This window comes from Heloderma suspectum, chromosome 7 (assembly GCF_057233095.1).
Source record: "Heloderma suspectum isolate Gila_16-S chromosome 7, 16-S_ref, whole genome shotgun sequence".
Lineage (NCBI taxonomy): Eukaryota > Metazoa > Chordata > Lepidosauria > Squamata > Helodermatidae > Heloderma > Heloderma suspectum.
Window position 1 is genome coordinate 3,165,904 of NC_139464.1, and position 17,405 is coordinate 3,183,308.

Consider the following 17,405-nt stretch of genomic DNA (forward strand, 5'->3'; position numbering starts at 1 on the left):
TGGACATCATATACCTCGACTTCAGCAAAGCTTTCAACAAAGTGCCCCATGATATCCTGATGAGTGAGTGGACTAGCTCAAAGTGGGCTAGATGAAACAACGATCCGGTGGATCCACAGTTGGCTACAGAATCGGACTCAAAGAGTGCTTATCAATGGAATCTTCAACTGAGGAGAGGTAATCGAGTGCAGTACCGCAGGGCTCAGTCCTGGGCCCAGTGCTCTTCAATGTTTGTATTAATGATTTGGAAGAGGAGGTGCAGGGAATGCTGATCAGATTTGCAGATGACACAAAATTGGGTGGGATAGCTAATACTTTGGAAGACAGAAACAGAATGCAAAGTGATCTTGACAGACTGGAGCGCTGGGCAGAAAACGACAGAATGACATTTAATAGGGATAAATGCCAAGTTCCGCACCTAGGAAAAAGAAACCAAATGCACAGTTACAAGATGGGGGATACGTGGCTCAACAACACTACAAGCGAGAAGGATCTTGGAATTGTTGTTGATCACAAGCTGAATAAGAGGCAGCAATGTGATGTGGCAGCAGAAAACAGCAAATGCTCTTTTGGGCTGCATTCATAGAAGCATCGCTTCCAAATCCCGGGAAGTACTAGTTCCCCTCTACTCAGCACTGGTTAGGCCTCATCTGGAGTACTGTGTCCAGTTCTGGGCACTGCCCCTTAAGAAGGATGCAGACAAGCTGGGGAGGGTTCAGAGGAGGGCAACAAAGATGATCAGGGGACTGGAAACAAAGCCCTATGAAGAGAGACTGAAAGAACTGGGCATGTTTAGCCTTGAGAAGAGAAGACTGAGGGGAGACATGATAGCGCTCTTCAAGTACTTGAAAGGTTGTCACAGAGAGGAAGGCCAGGATCTCTTCTCAATCATCCCAGAGTGCAGGACACGGAATAATGGGCTCAAGTTACAGGAAGCCAGATTCTGTCTGAACATCAGAAAAAACTTCCTGTTAGAGCAATACGACAATGGAACCCATTACCCAGGGAGGTGGTGGGCTCTCCCACGCTGGAGGCGTTCAAGATGAGGCTGGACAGCCATCTGTCAGGGATGCTCTGACTTGATTCCTGCATTGAGCAGGGGGTTGGAGTTGATGGTCTTGTTGGCCCTTCCAACCATACTGTTCTATGATTCTATGCCTCCCCTGATAAAGAAAAGAAAAACGCTGACCATGTGCAGTTTCACTTTTTGAACTCACTTAAACCAAAACAGCAGCATGAGTACATGAATTACATAGAGTTTGTTACTGCTGCGCTTATGCTCAACAAATTTACTTGCTTGGAATAAGTGGAGTAAGCACCACCGAGAGAGAAAACACCTTTTTAAAGTAAAAATTAAAAGAACATCTGCAAAAATGGACACGCTCAGTCAGATGCCCCCTATGAAATGTTTTTAAAACATAAGAATGCTGTGGCAAGCAGTATCCCTCTCACTGGCTCAGGTGCTGACGCTGGACCTGTAGGCCACTGACCCCCCTTACCTACCACCCTCTGGTTTGCCATTTGGGGGCCCCTTGGACTGCAGCGACCTGGACTTTGATGCTAAGAACATAAGAGCCATGCTGGATCAGACCAAGCTCCATTTAGTCCAGCACTCTCTTCATACAGTGACCAAACAGGTACCCAATGGGAAACCCACAAGCAGGAAATGAGTGCAATAGCACCCACATTCCCCAGCAAGTGGTGTACATAAGCATCCTGCCTCTGATATTGGAGGCAGCACAGAGCCATCAGGAGTAGTAGTCAATGATAGCCTTTTCCTCCAGGAATTTGTCCAACCCCCTTTTAAAGCCATCCAAATTGGTTGCCATTGCTACATCTTGCGGTAGCGAACTCCATACTTTTAACTATGTGCTCTGTGAAGAAGTACTTCCTTTTATCTGTCCTGAACCTCCCAGCTTCTTGGGTGACCTCACTGGGTTCTAGCAAGATGAGAGAAGAATAATGTCTCCCTTTCCACTTTCTCCACACCATGCATATTTTTGTACACCTCTATCGTGTTTCCCCTTACTCGCCTTTTAAGTTAAACCATCCTACCTGTTGTAACCTTCCCTCATAATGGAGTTTCTCCAAGTCCTTGATCATTTTGGTTGCCCTTTTCTGCACCTTTTCCAACTCTACAATATCCTTTTCTTAGATGTGGTGACCGGAACTGTACACAGTATTCCAAGTGTGGTCACACCATGGACTTGTAGAAGACCAGTATGATATCGGCAGTTCTAGTCTCAATTCCTTTCCCAATTATGCCCAACATGGAATTTGCCTTTTTCACAGCAGCTGCACACTGGGTTGACATTTTCATCAAGCTGTCCACAACAACCCCATTATCTCTTTCTTGGTCAGTCACTCAGCTAGCTCATCAGTTTATAGCTGAAGCTGGGATTTTTTGCCCCAACGTGCATCACTTTACACTTGCTTACATTGAACCACATTTGCCATTTTGTTGCCCAGTCTCCCAGTTTGGAGAGATCCTTTTGGAGCTCTTCACAATCCCTTTTTAACCACCTTAAATAATTTGGTGTCATTGGCAAACTTGGCTACTTCACTGCTCACTCCTACTTCCAGATAATGTATGAACAAGTGAAAAGCATTGGCCCCAATACAGATCCCTGTGGGACCCCACTGTTTACATCCCCCCATTGGGAGAATTTACCATTTATTCCTACTCTCTGCTTTCTGTTCTTTAACCAGTTACTGTTCCATAAAAGAACCTCTCCTCATATTCCATGACTGCTAAATTTGCTCAGGAATCTTTGGTGAGGGACTTTGTCAAAAGCCTTTTGGAAGTCCAAGAAAACAACATCTACTGGACCACCCCTGTACACATGTTTGACAGTCCCAAAGAACGCTAAAAGGTTAGTGAGGCAGAACTTACCTTTGCGGGAGCCGTGTTGATTCCTTTTCAGTAGAGCTTGTCCTTCCATATGTGTACTAATTTTATCTTTAATAATGCTTTCACCCAATTTACCCAGAATAGACGGCAAGCTAACCAGCCTGTACTTTCACGGATCCCCCCTGGGTCCCTTTCTGGAAATTGGTGCTACACTGGCCATCTTCCAGTCCTCTGGTATAGAGGCTGATCTGAGGGACATGTTGCATATTTTGGTTAGAAGATCAGCAATTTCATATTTGAGTTCTTTAAGAACTCTAGGATGGATACCGTCTGGGCCTGGTGATTTATTAACTTTCAATTTCTCAATAAGGTTGAGAATGTCATCTTTTGTCACAGCTATCTGCCTCAGTTCCTCAGACTCCCTTCCTAAAAGCATCAATCCAGAGAGCAATCCTACAGCACCCAGATAGCATCGGGAGAGCCATAGCATTTTTTGGATTCCTGAATCGAAGGCCGGGGACAGAGCTCCAACCTTGGACCCAGGAGTCTCAGCTCCCTGCCCCCTCCCTGCATGCACAGAACCACACTAACTGCCTCTTTGTTGTTGTTCAGTCGTTCAGTCGTGTCCGACTCTTCGTGACCCCATGGACCACAGCACGCCAGGTCCTGCGCTCTCTCCTGGAGCGTGCTCAAGTTCATATTCATTGCATCAGTGATGCTATCTAGCCATCTCATCCTCTGCCGTCCCCTTCTCCTTTTGCCTTCAGTCTTTCCCAGCATCAGGGTCTTTTCCAGGGAGTTTTCTCTTCGCATTAGGTGGCCAAAATATTTGAGCTTCAGCTTCAGTATCTGTCCTTCCAATGAGCACTCAGGGTTGATTTCCTTTAGGATTGACTGATTGGACCTCCTTGCAGTCCTGGGGACTCGTAAGAGTCTTCTCCAGCACCACAGCTTGAAGGCATCGATTCTTCGGCGCTCAGCCTTCCTTATAGTCCAGCTCTCACAGCCATATGTTACTAAACTGCCTCTACAAGTTTACAAATGCGAGCTTGGACAGGAGGGAAACGGGGTGTGCTGGTGGGCAGGGAGGTGACGGCTTTCACTGAATCCCCAGCCTCCTTCTCCCCGACGCCTCAGCTAGATGGGTGAAAGTGCTGTCTAGCTAAATTGCAGAGGAGGAGGTCCAGTGCACCTCCCGCTTTGCTTTGGATATTCATAAGCCTCCGAGTTCAGAGGCTTACGAGTATCATGGCAGATTTAATAGGATTGTGCCCTCAGGCACATGTGTCTGTGTTACATCTTCTGTAAAGACAGAGGGAAAGTATTCATTCAGGTTCTCTGCAACCTCCTTATCCTCAAACTCTGTTTTTATCCAGTGGTCTAACTGCTGCCCTAGCCAGTTTCCTGCTTCTATTTAAATAAGTCTTTATTGTCGGCCTTGCTGTTATTAGTGATAAATGCTTTTTTGCATCCCGTTTGCAAATTTCCTTTAGCTAAGTTTGTGTCCCTTTTTGCTCTCATTTGGGCTAGACTTCCATTTTCTGAAGGAAGCCTTCTTCTCTCCAATAACCTACTTGACTGTCTTAGCTGCACCACTGGCTGTAAGCGGCACAAGGAACACTGCCCGACAGGCCGGCAAACAACCCTGATGTTCCGAATCCTTATCCTAAATATATGCGTAAAATGTCTTCTGTGGAGGACATGCCCCCTACGGACACTGGGAAAGGGCCCCAGCAGGGACATCACAAGGGGCTTGCCAAGGCTGAGAAATGCCTCTGAGTGCATTTCCCTCTCCACCAAATAACCGCCATCTGTTCCCGGACTGGGCCTCAACGTATACAGGCTGTTGTTTGGTGGCAAGGGAAGCACTCTCTGCGTGTGCTCAAAGGCACCCCCTTTGTTACTTCACCTGTTCCATTAACAGATGAAATTCAGCACCACAAGATGAGGTGATGGCTGGAAGCTCAGATCGCTTTAAGATGACCAATTCAGGGCGGGGAACAGGTCTGTCAACCACTATTAAGGCATGAGAGCCCAGTGGGACCACTGCATTCTGAGGCAGTCTACCAGTGTGGCTGGTCACTGACAGGAGGCAATGGGTGGTTGTCCTCATGCGCGGCTTGTGGGCTTCCTTGGAACTGGGAGTGCCCACTTCTGTACCCACCTGCCCACACTCCAAGCTCAGTTGCTGATGCCCTTCTCCGGTTGCCTCCGTCTTTATTATTGTGAACCACCCCAGGAAAAATTCTGGATAGAGGGTGGCATATAGATATTTTAAATAAATAAAAACCAAGATGCTGGACAGGGAGGATCTTCGATGTGATCTATCACGGCCTTGTTTATGTGTATGATTTTATGGACCTTGAGGCTGGATGGAGCCCTGGAGCCTCTCTGTAGAACAGACAAGTTTGGCAAGACATTTGGGCTTTCAGTGCAAACCCAGTTTCAGTTGACTCAACATTTGCTTTAATAGATGAAGCCTGCTTGTCTCCACCAGGTCTTCCTCCAGGCATTCTGACAAGCTGTAGGAGCTGGGTGGGGTGGGGGAGATCCTGGATTAGACCTCACAGCATGCCTAGGCAGAGAAATGCATGGACACAGAGCAACATAGCTTTCCACAGTGAAGGCAGGATGTAGAGCCTGGATACAGGACAGCAGGGCCTCAAAAGGAGGCCAACACTCAGGTTATGAGAACAGAGCTCCCTATATTGCAATGATTAATCCCCCTCCCCCCCTAACCACACACACAGCAATGGGGAGGGGGATGCAGAGAAATCACCCCTCTCCATTCAGCCAGACAAGAAAAACAAGGGTCTCTTTGGGTGATTTCATGGATCTGACATGCTGGCAAGACCAGCCTCACTTTGTATGAGGGGCTGACCCAAAGGTCTTGGAATGCCCCCCAGAAGAGACAGGAGAATGTTACCCAGGGTGCCTCCATACGGACAGCTCCCAGCACTAGCAACTGGAAGGCATTGTGAAGCTCTCCCATCTTTTTCGCCTTAACAGCTTTTCTGCTATAAGGGGAAAAAAAAAGATGCAGCAGTGGGAAAACACAGGAGGGTCAAGAGTGGGCGACGATGTTTTCTGGACCCCCTCTAACATTCCGTGAATTAATTAGGGTGATGGCGTGATGAAGGCCTCATCTGGAAGCACCCATAGCAGAGCATGTAGAAAAAAGGGCCGTGTGATTAGGAAGCAGGAGCACCTTCCCCAGGAGGAAAGGCTCCAGTGTTTGGAGCTTTCAAATTATGTATGGCGGGGAGAAAGTAGGTATGTTTTCTCCCCTCTCACAATACTAGAACCCAATGAGGTCACGCAACCAAGCCGAATGCTAGGGGATTCAGGGCAGACAAAATGAAGGCCTTTTCTGCACAAAGCATAGTTAATTGAATTTGCTACCACAAGAGGTATTGGTGGCCACCAACATGGACAGCTTTAAAATGGGGATTCGACAAATTCATGGAAGATAAGGCTATCAGTGGCACTAGTCACGATGGTTGTATGGTACCTCCTCGTTTCAAAGACAGTACACCCCTAGGGTGCATGTCAACAGACTAATGGCCGTCCCTTGCAATGTATTGAAGGGGGACTCCTGGGAGCAGCCAGGAGGGAAATAGCGGATTCATGCATGATGTGCGTTACGCATTTCCTCATCCTCATGGAAGAGAAGACCGTGATACAGTGAGTATTACGGCTCAGACAGGATTTGAATCACGGCCCCCTCGCATCCAACTGCCTAGCTTTAGCCCCTCCACCACACCTGCAGGCAGTTCTGAGGCTGTTCGGTCCTACACGTTATCATCAAGCATGCCAATAAAATGGGAGCCCAATAAAAAACAGGTGGCCTTTGTCTCTTCTTCCATCTACCTCTAGGAACAATCCCAGGAACAGATTCCCTCTCAGGCAACTCTTTGCTCACTGGATGAGTCCTACCAAATCACAGCATCCACTCAACTTACTCGGAAAAATAATAATCTTTATTGCACAAGGATGGGTTTCAGAGGATCAGAAGATGGATTTGGGAGGTGAAAGGAAAGCCCACACACCATGTTGGGGGCACCTCCAAAGAAGTGCGGCCAGGGCCTAAACAGGAGATGCAAGGCCACAGATGAAGATGACCCCGCCCCCCCGTGGACTCTTCCGGGCTACCCTGCAGCCTCCTGAGCTGCAAGGGGAGAGTTCTCCAGCCCCCACCCCCCTGGTGGTGCACAAAGGGAAACTGGGAAACAAGGATATTCCCTCAGGCCCTGCGCCTTGCCTTGCATGGTACATGCGGCCCTCTGCACGTACCATGAGAAGCAGGATGGGGGCTTTAACACCGTGCTCCCCCACCTGTTTCCTCTCTGTGCAGTGCAAGAAACAGGATCCATGGCCACCAGTAGCCACCTTCCCCTCCCTGTCATGCCTGAGGCCATGCCTACACCCTTCTCTATTCCTGCCATGGGGCGGGGGGCGGGGCAATAGGGGTTTGTGCCTGAGGCTTCCATCCCTTTAAGTGCAACCTTTCCAACCCCTTGAGTCGAAGAGCATGACGGCGGGTGCAGAAAGGCCCTTGCAGCTAGCTCAGAGTTAATCAAGTGAGCTTGGTCCCTTCCCAGAGTCACGTGAAAGCCTGCGCTGAGGCAGAGAGCGCAGATGAGGCACTCGGCGTGCTGCAGTTCTAGCCCTTTGCCTGCAGGGGGCGCTCTTCCGCAGGGGGCCAGCAGTGCAGCCGGGCCCGCGGGGGAGAGGGACGTTCCCCGCCTCCGTCGCCTCAAGGCTGAATGAGCGCCACCCTCTTCAGTGTGCGAGGCGAACCACGGAACCCCAACGCCGAAAGAACACAAAACCAACACCGGGTCGCTAATGGCTAGTGAGGCCCAACCCAGGCTCTGTCTCCCAGTGGCTGCTCCAGGCAGCCTGCACAGGGCGCTGGACGCCCCCAAGCCATGGCTGCATTGCAGCGCTTCTCATCCATCCGTAGCACAGCAAGGATCGCCAGGCCCAGGGGCAACAGTAACCCAAACACTTCCCGTGCCCCCCAGGGCGGGGCAGGCCCCAGGGGCCTCTCTCACAGGTGGCCCGTGAAGCAGAGGAGCAGCAGGACGTGGACCGTGAGGAGGTAGACTGTCGCGAGGAGGGGCAGGCGCCTCCGGGAACAGAAGAGCGAGCGCAGGACGCGCCGTGGCCCAGGGCCTCCTCGAGCCTGTGGAGAAAGAACGAGGAGGAGAGGTAGGCGGTGGGGTGGCTTCCGCCTGAGGCTCCCACTGACAGGAAAGCACAGCTGGGAGATTCCAGGCGCCATGAGCTGAATTCTGGGGGGCTTCCGGAAGCCAAGCTTGGTGGCATCACGCAGGGAGTTTTATAACGTGGCACACGCAGAACGAGCCGTTTTAAACTGGAAAGGCTGTTCCTAGAACTAGAACTAGGCGGCTGTCACGGTCAAGTGACCCAGCGGGGCACATGGTTCCCTGGTCTTGTGAATTCAAGATGTACACTGACTGTAGACAATCTCATTGTTTTGCCAAAGAGAAATAGCATCTGGGTTTGCCCACACTAGGGGAAAGAACAGTTGGAGGTGCTCTTTCAAAGCGCAGGGAAAGAAGAAACTTCTCCAGTCACAACACAAGGAACACAAAACACAGGAGCAGAGCGTCTCCTGTTGTGGAAGCTGCCTGTGGGCATGCTCTGGGCTGAGAGAGGGGGACCTTACCTTGCTGAAGGAGCCATCAGGGGGCCCCACGAGCAGCGCATGCTCTGGGCTGGAGGGCATCTCGATGCTGGCATCCAGAGGGTGGGCCCACTTGTTTGACTCCAGCCTGGGCAGAGAGAGACGTGCAGGTGAGCAGCCTGTGACTTACGGACAGGTGGCCAGCCGGCATGCACTCAAGGCTGTGGCCAGGGAACTAAGAGCAACACTGCAAAGAGCCAGTCGATCATGTGAATTCTGTCCCAAAACCCTGTTGCCTTATGAGCAGCTCCTCAGGTTCTGCATACAAACTGCACTTTCCAAGAAGAAAAAAAATCAGCAGAAACCTTTCCTTGCTCTCATTTTGTTATCTTGGTGGAAAGGAGGGATACAGATGTTATGTAATACATAGAAGGTATATGGGATTGCCTAAGAAATAGAGGGTATTCAATAAAACCTAACCTTGAATTGCCTAACAAGTGAATATTGCACTAACTAGGATATACTCTTCTGGAAGTAAGTCTTGTTGAACTCAGTTTGATCTTAATTCTAGGTATTGCTTATAATAGGGCTGTAAAACATCACATCTAAGGGTGTGGCTTTATTATTCCTTCTATTTGGTTTGCTATTGGGGTAAATACCTCCCTTACGTAGGGAGGCGGTGGGCTCTCCCACACTGGAGGCATTCAGGACGAGGCTGGACAGCCATCTGCCAGGGTGCTCTGACTTGGATTCCTGCATTGAGCAGGGGGCTGGGCTCGGTGGCCTTGTAGGCCCCTTCCGACCCTACTATTCTATGATTCCGTGAGAACTGAGAGCTTGGGAGAGCAGACCTGGACTGCCAGATGGAGCAGGAGGAGGACCTCCAACCTGGACGGAGGCTCAAAGCCCGAGGCCTGGCAGAACTGAGGCGGCTCCATCCCTCAGTAGGGCTTCCCGCAGTGGCAGGATTACCTGAGAATCCGTAAAGATGGCCGTTTGCTTAGCAATCCAAGGACCTGCGGAATAAAACGGTGGTGGTGGTGGATAATCCCAGCGTCCCAGATGTGCCAACACTCACCTGCGGATGTGGTCCTGGGCAGCAGAGACCGCCTCCTCGGCTGCCAGGCGCCGGTCCCGCTCCTCCTGCAGCAGCTCCTCCAACTGCAGCAGGCCCTGCGTTGCACCGCTCTGCTGCTGCTTGGCCTCTGAGCGCCTGCCAAGGGAAGGGAAGGGAAGGGGCTGTGAGGAGCACAGCTCTCCCCCACAGCTCCACAGAGAGTTCACAAGACCACAAACACAGGTTTGGTAGAGGCAGCTAATTTCTCACAGCAGGATGGGCAACTTGTGGCCTTCCAGGTATGGTTGGATGGCAAATCCCATGAGCTCTAGCCAGGACAGCTAATGGTGAGGAGTGCAGCAGGCCAGCAACATCTGGAGGGCCACAAGTTGCCCACCCCTGGCCTTCGGTGAAGAGGAAAAGGGGGGTGGACGTTTTCGCCCTACGCTTCCAACACATATGGATTTGATGTATGTTCATGACCAGAAGTTGGGGGCGGGGGGGGGGGGACACACACATTCTGGAGGACCTAACAAAGAGTATAAGAGCATGATCTCATATACACACACAGCTGGCATCCAAGATCACTGGGAAACCACAATGGGATGCCCCCGCCCCGGCCAGGCCATCCTCCTCTCCCCATGACCTCTAGCATCTTCTGCTCGCCCTGCAGCACTCACCTCATCTGTAGTTCTTGTAGCTCTGGGGTATAGCTCTCCCGGGGGTGCTCGCTTCTTTCCTGGGGGGCTCCAGGAGCAGCATCTGTTGGGAGGGAGCCCTGGGGCAAAAAGCGCACCTTAAGGCTCAAAGGAGGCACTCCAGCACGAGGCTGCCAGCCATGCCTCCACCACTCGCTCACATGGAGTCCTCATGCACCACAGGCAGCCAGACAACCACTGACTTACACGGCTGAACTCAACAAGGATGCTTGGATGGGGCCTACACTGGAGTCAGAGCAGAGAGCTCAGTGAAAATGCCGGGGGGGGGGGGGGGCTGTGCTGCACCAGTGAAAAGGGGTAACTTCAGTGTTGGGCATCTGGTGGACATATGTGGTTACCCCACATTTAAAAATAAAATCTTAAGAGCAGGAGAAGGTGCAGAAGAGGACAACATGTACTGCCCTCTTATATATATGGGGAGTCAATGGACATATGAAACAGAGCCCCCCCACTGGCCCATCTAGATCAGTATTGTCCACTCCTACTGGCAGCAGCACACCAGGATCTCAGCAAGCATCTTCCCCATCACCTGCTGCTAGCTGACGTCCTTCGAACTGGAGATGCTGCCGGGATGGACCCTGGGGTCTTCAGCATGCCAAGCCAGGCGCTCTGCCGCTGAGTGGACGGCTGCCCCATTGCTCCGTTTGGGGAGAGACGATGATGAAGCAAACACTCAGAGGCGCTTACTCCTCCCTAAAGGACCCCAACCTGCCCTCTGGCTGATCGGAACAGATGGCCTTCCCCTGACAACAGTGGGGCTTGGCAAAGCCTGCGGTCCGCATGGCCTTACCCTGTCCTTCCCTGCAGGCTGCAACTCCTGCAGCTGCTTCTGAAGTGCCTCGCAGCGAGCAAGGACCTCACGGTAGCGCTGGTGAGTCTCGCGCAGGCTGTGGCTGCTTCCTCTCAGTTGGAGGGAGAGGGAGTTCTTCTCTTCAAAGACCTGAGAGAGCTGGAGAGAGGGCGGCCGTCAGAGAGCAAGGCGGAGATCCCGTCCCCATAGCTTCTTCAGACCATGGAGCATAGCCCCCTGTGGAAAGGCAGCGAAGGGCGGGGGGATTGTGTTCACCAGCCCTGTCCCCTTGCAGGGCACTCACCACAGCCAGGGGGCCAGACATGCGGCCCAGGGCTCAGCACCCTGAGATGCTCGCTGCTTTTAACGCCACTCCCCAGCCTCCTTGGCTATGGAAGCAAACTTGAGGGCCTGAATCTTCCTGAGAAAGAAGCACCCTTGAGAGTGTGAGGGTGTGCAGGACCACCATAAGAGTATGAGTGAGGGACCATCAGCATCAAATGACAGAAGTCTGCCCACAACGATCACTGCACTGCATGTTCAGATGCATGTTTACGCATAGTCTGAAGAACCCCCGATCCCCGCACAGCCCTCCGTCCCTCGTACCTTGCTGTTGAGCTGCTGGATGCGCACCTCCTTCTGGTGCAGCTCTTTCAAGCTGCTCCTAAGCTGGCTCTGGAGATCAGCTGCCTCTGCCTCTTGACCAGGTGCTTCGCCCTTGAATGTTTTGCTGGAATGAGTGTTCCCTGGAGCCGCCTGCAGGGGAGCAGACGCTCAGCTCTCTCACACTCAGCTGCGCCTGGGGCTGGCCCGACAAGGCTTCGCCCAGCTGAGGCCCAGACACCACCGCCTCTCTGCCTGACTTGCATATGCCATCTTAACGCACATAAACAGACAATATTTTACACCGATAAAAGTCAGCAGCAGCAAAACAAAATATTAACTTGTCTGACAGATTCAGCAGGGAAAAAAACATATACTAGCTCGGGCCTTATACAACGTAGTCCAGGATTACATCTCACCAGGATGGCAAAACCGGGGGAAGGACAGTGTAGCTGTGGGGCCGCTGCCTCTCAGCCCACCTCACCTCACCTGCCTTTGGTGCAGCTCCTCCTCCACAATCCGCACGCGGGATCTCGTCTCCGGCACAGCTCTCCGAAGGTGGCTCCGCTGCTGCTCCTTGGCCGACATGGCCTCCCGCTCCCAGGCTGCCTTCTCCTCCCTGCAAAGACACCCAAAGAGGGGAGCTACTCTGGGGGCTCTTTGTAGCACTGGGGAAGGAAGGTTTGAAGGCAGGCCTAACTAGGCCTTGCGAGTAGTTTGGTTCAGGCGAGATGCCTGATGGGATTGAGAGAGAATGTGTGTGTGTGTGTGTGTGTGTGTGTGTCTGAGCATGAGAAGGTAGTGTACCTTGCTCATAAGCAGGAATTCCTATCCACCAAAGTAACTCACCCCTAAAGATAAGAAGGCCGCTGTGCTGATAAGACTGTTGCTGAGTACTAATTGTGTTCTGAGCATGCGTAGTGTGCTTTCTTTGCTCTCCAACTTTCAGTCTGTATAAATGCATCCTGTCTTCTTTTTTGGAGACGCATTTTTGTCTGCCTCCCCCACAGCCATGATGTGCTTTAATACATTTCTGTCTGTTCAACCTAACCTGCCTTGGATACTTCCTTAACAAAGGCAAACTGCTTGCCAAGTCGCACGCATCCACTTTTCTGACAAGGCAGTCGCGGGGCCTGCAGCAACCGAAGGAACAGAGTCCTGGGGCACCATAAAGAACTTGCTGTGAGGCTTTGAAAAAGAGCCAGCTCAGCACTGTAAAGTGCTTTGTTTAGCCAGGGCTTTGCGTATCCCAGGAGTTGGCTGGGAAAGCACGGGACTGGGCACTATGCGCACCTCCACCACCCTGAGAGTCCCGGCTCTCCCTTGTGCCAGACACCAATTTCCCAGCCTGAAGGCTTGCTGGGAGGTCCCTGAAAGTGGGTGGGTGCCCTCAGAGGCCAGATGGTGGGGCTAAGCCAGCCCTCCTCAGTCAGCAGGTGGGGTTTACGTGCTCTGCATCTTTCCTTGCATGCAGGTCTGGCCAGGGTGCCAGGTGCCTTGGCTGCATCGTTTCTGGGTACTATTGCAATGCGCTCTACCGAGATCTGCCCTTGAAGAGTATGCAGAAACTAAAGCTGGGCTGGGATGCAGTAGCCTGACTGCTAACAGGCCATGTATGTGGAGTGATCATACAAGGTCTTCGCTGAACCTGCCTGCGCCAGCTTCCAGCGTTGTTTCTTGGCATGATTCGAAGTGCTGGTGATGACCTTTAGAGCCTGAATGGTTTGGGACAAGGATATCTGAAAGACTGCCTGCTCACATACAAGCCAGCTTGCCTGCCGAGATCATCTTCAGTGGCCCTCTCGTATGTCCCATCAACCTCAGAGATACGCTTAGACGGGACTCAGGAGAGGGCTTTTGGCGTGGCAGTGCCTAGACTTTGTGCACCACCTTGGAGGAAGGATGAGCTGCAAATATGACAAAGCCAAAATGCATAAAGACTAAAGATGGTCTAGGATGCAGAGTTCTATGTCAGCAGCCAAGATCTGCACAGATTTTCCGCCATTCTGGAAAGGCTGCTCTCACCTGAGCTGCTGGAGCTCAAGCTGCCAGGAGGCGCTCTCCTGCTTCAGCTGCTCCCGGAGGCGCTGCTGTTGCTCTGTCTCTTGCTGCTGCTCCTGCAGCTGGGCTTTGAGGCGCGTGATCTCAGCCGTGTCCACCCCAGCCTGTAGGTACTGCTGCTGTAGGTTCTTCAGCTCCACCAGCTTGGTGGCAAAGAGAGAAGAGTCAAGTGTTCGCTGTTGCACAGGCCACAACATCAACACCCCGAGACCTTCCCAAACGACTGTCTTGGGAGAGACCTCTTACCCCTTGCCCCTTGGCCCCGGCAAAAGATTTACTGCCAGCTAAAGCAATGCCACCCCAGGGAGTCAGAGAAAGTCTCTCTTTACGCTACCATACACTTTACGCTATTTTCCCTCCCCTAAATGCATGAATTCTTATATACATTCTGGTTATTCTCTCTGGGTCGGACTAAAAGAAAAGACTTCAAATCAAGAACATCCGGTCTCTTTCAAGCAGAGGAACTGCATGATTCAAATCATCAGGGGTGCACATCCTTTTTGGCCCCAAGGGCTGCATCAGGGGTCTGCTCAGACATCACGGGCTGCACATCTGTGTGCCTGTGCTCACATGTGTGCACACGCAGTCGTCCCCCCCCCCACACACACAAACATTCACACACCGCATACATCTCACTCAAACCCAACTGCTGCCAAGAGCATTTCAGAGTCCTGGCACCTGCCTGGATTGAATAAATCCAACCCTTCTCCCAGGAACCTCTGATCTCAACACACACACACCCTGGCCATCCAGGAACCCCGAATCCTGGCCCTTCTTGTCCTTCCTCTAATCCACACTCTTGCTGAAGGTTCCTGACATCCCACACTCTTCAGACCTGGAACCTCTTCAGAAAAAGGAATGGGAAAAAAGGAGAGGAAAAATCACTCTTGGAACAAGCTTTATGGTTTCTGCCACAGAAGCCCTGTTTCTACAGCATCATAGGAAATAGGGCAGCAGCCTTCAAGCACTGCATACTATGATTCTCTCGGAATGGGCAGGAACATAAAGCCTGTTCCTAGAGCATTTTTTCTTTTTCCTGTATTTTTTTCTGGGGGGCCACCAGACAGAGCTTGGTGGGCCACCTACAGCTCACATTTTTGCACCCCTGATTTAAATGCTCCCCACATCTGAGACTCCCTCCTCACAGAAAGCTAGTTTTCTATACACAAGGTGGTTTATTTTCTTTTAAATGTGGGGGAGCAAACAGAATCCTCCAGCTCCATAGTGGTACAGGCCTAAGTATGACTTGGGCAACAATGGGAAGAGGCTAGAGAGCTGGTGTGCTAAAGGCCCTGGGATTCCAGGAAGACCCTCCAGCCACCCCCGAGATACTGGGCAGATAGATATTACACAGCAAAGACCCGGGACTCACCAGCCGGTCTCTGTCATTCTGCAGGGAGGACAAGGCCTTCTTGAGGCTTGGCACCTCAGCAAGGCTGGTGGAAGGCTGGGCTGCCGCCTGTAGCTTCACCTCCTCCACTTTCCGGGCTTTGTCCAGCTCGCTCAGCAGACGGTCTCGCTCACCCTGCAGGCTCGCCATGGCCTTGGAGAAGGACTTCACCTGGCCAGAGGACCCCTCCAACTCAGAGGTCAGGCGAACAAGCTCCAGATCTTTGGCCTGAAGCTGCTGGCCAAGCGTCTCCAGCCGGGCGAAAAGGCCCCTTTCCTCCACCATGCCCCGAAGGGCTGCCAGCTCAGAGCTCAGAGCATCCCTTTGCTTGGCAAGGTTTTGCTGCTCCTCCTGCAACTGGACCTTCTCCTCGCTGAGATTCTGAATCAGCAGCCGCTGCTCTTCCGAGTCCACAGAGCATTTCTTTTCCATGGCATGCAGCGCTTCGTTAGACTGGTCCCAGCTGTCTTGGAGGGAGCTCATGGCCTTCCTGAAGGACTGGATTTGGGCCCTCAAGTCCTGGTTCTCTTCCGTGACAGCAAGGAGGCTCTGCTCCATTTCCAGGAGGTCCTTGGCCAGTTCCGCCACCCGCTCTTCAGCCGTCTCAGTCTCGTTCCGCATGAGCCCAGCGTCATGATGCAGGCTCTTCAGCTCCTTCTTCATCTTGGCTTCTGCCTCATGCATCTTCTGGGCTGTGGCCTGCTGAAAGAGGGCCAGCTCCTCCTCGAGCTCTGCCACCCGCTGCTGTGCAAGCAAGAGCCGGCTGCTCAGCTCCTGCACTTCCTCCACCTTGCCCTGAAACTGTGACTGCAGCTCTAGCATGGGCCCGCCCTCATGCAGTGCCGCCATCTCGTTTTGCAGCTGGGAGAGAGAGGCCTTGAGGGCCTCCACCTCCTGCCCCATGTTGTGCTTCTCCAGCTGCAGGGCCTCTCTGGACTGCTGCAGCTTGGCCAAGGTATGCTCAGACTCCCTCAGCTGGCCCTCCACGCCCACCTTCTCCTTCTCCAGTGCCTGGATGTGCTCCAGCTGGGTCTGGAGCTGCTGTTTTTGCTGACAATCCTTGATGGTGATGAGCTGGTTCAGGTCCTTGCGGTAGCGCACCAGCTCAGCATCCAACTTGGCGTTCTCCGCATGCAGGTCATCCATACGGCCATGGAGGCTCCTAAGCTCCTCCTTCAAGGTGTTGTTCTCCGCAGCGGCTTCCTGGATCAGCTGGTCTTTCCCCAAGATGGCTGACAGGTGGCGCTGCTCCAGCTGCCGATAGTCTTCCAAGATACGGTCCCGATCATCCTGCAGGGAAGACATCGACTTGGTGAAGGAATCTAGCTGGGCCTTATGCTGCTTGCTCTCATCCTGGGTGCTCTTCAGCTTCCCCCTGAGATGGTCAACCTTCTCCAGAGTTTTCCTCTTCTCCGTTTCCAAGGCCACCCTCTCCTCTTCTGCCTTGCCAATTCTATTCTCCAGTTCTTTCAGCTCTTCCTTGTGCTGCTCCTGCAACTCCGACACAGCTGCAGCAACGGCCTCTTCCTTGCTGGCCACGAGACCAAAGATCTTCTGGTCCTTGTTGCCCATCTCTTCATGAAACCTGTCCATCAGCTCCTTGGAAGCCTGCAGGTCAGCCACCAGCTGTTCCTGGATGAATCTGCATTCCTGGAGGTTGGCCTCTTGGTTTTTTATTGTCTTCTCCATTTCTCCCCGGGCCTCCTCACCCTTTGCAAAGGAGTCCTGCAGATCAGCAAGCTGCACTCGCAGACACTGAAGTTCTGCCTCTTGCTTCTGGACCTGATTCTGGGAGCTGCTCAACTGCTGCTGGGCCTCCTCAAGCTGGAAGGCAAGCTCCCTTTTCTCCTCCTGGAGCAACCTGGCTTCTTCTTGGTGACGCTGAAGCTCCTTCTGAGCACTGGATTCTTGGGCCAATTTGTTCTGTTCCAGGCTGCGAGCAGAGAAGGCAGAATCAGACACAACCCAGGGATGTCCCCTTCGCTCCCTCTCTGCCTGCCCACACAAGCCATCTATAAAAAGCACCCAGGACCCCAATACTATTGGCAGGTCCATAAAGGGGTACAGCAGAGAGAGGTCAGGCTGAAGGAACTGGGCATGTTGAACCCAGAAAAAACACAAGGGAAGGGATGAATTTAACAGCTGATCAAAATGAGAGGGGGGAGGGGGAGAGGAAAACACAGCACAAAAAGCTTCTCGTTTTGAACTCTAGGGAGGCAATCTGGGGTTGTGCCATGAATGAGCTTTCTCATTCTGAGGGCAGAATGAGCTCTCCAGGGAA

The 17,405-nt window shown here is 52.3% G+C and overlaps 1 protein-coding gene across 5 annotated transcripts in view; it reads right to left on the reverse strand.

Annotated features, from left to right (window-relative positions):
• Positions 1-1,020: 1,020 nt before the first annotated feature.
• GOLGB1 (golgin B1) overlaps positions 1,021-17,405 on the reverse strand; it is a 40,157-nt gene continuing 23,772 nt past the window's right edge. For 3 of the 5 annotated variants that reach the window (XM_084808858.1, XM_084808856.1, XM_084808857.1), the window contains 9 exons: positions 15,107-17,057; positions 13,699-13,877; positions 12,163-12,292; positions 11,677-11,826; positions 11,071-11,229; positions 10,242-10,339; positions 9,583-9,717; positions 8,547-8,652; positions 1,021-8,039 (listed from right to left, as the gene is read on the reverse strand). In XM_084808858.1, coding sequence (XP_084664984.1) covers positions 7,905-8,039; positions 8,547-8,652; positions 9,583-9,717; positions 10,242-10,339; positions 11,071-11,229; positions 11,677-11,826; positions 12,163-12,292; positions 13,699-13,877; positions 15,107-17,057 — 3,043 coding nt within the window. In that variant the 3' untranslated portion in view covers positions 1,021-7,904. Of the gene's footprint in view, positions 8,040-8,546; positions 8,653-9,582; positions 9,718-10,241; positions 10,340-10,809; positions 11,230-11,676; positions 11,827-12,162; positions 12,293-13,698; positions 13,878-15,106; positions 17,058-17,405 lie in introns of those variants that run through there. The other 2 variants (XR_014784210.1, XR_014784209.1) reach the window with 2 other exon arrangements.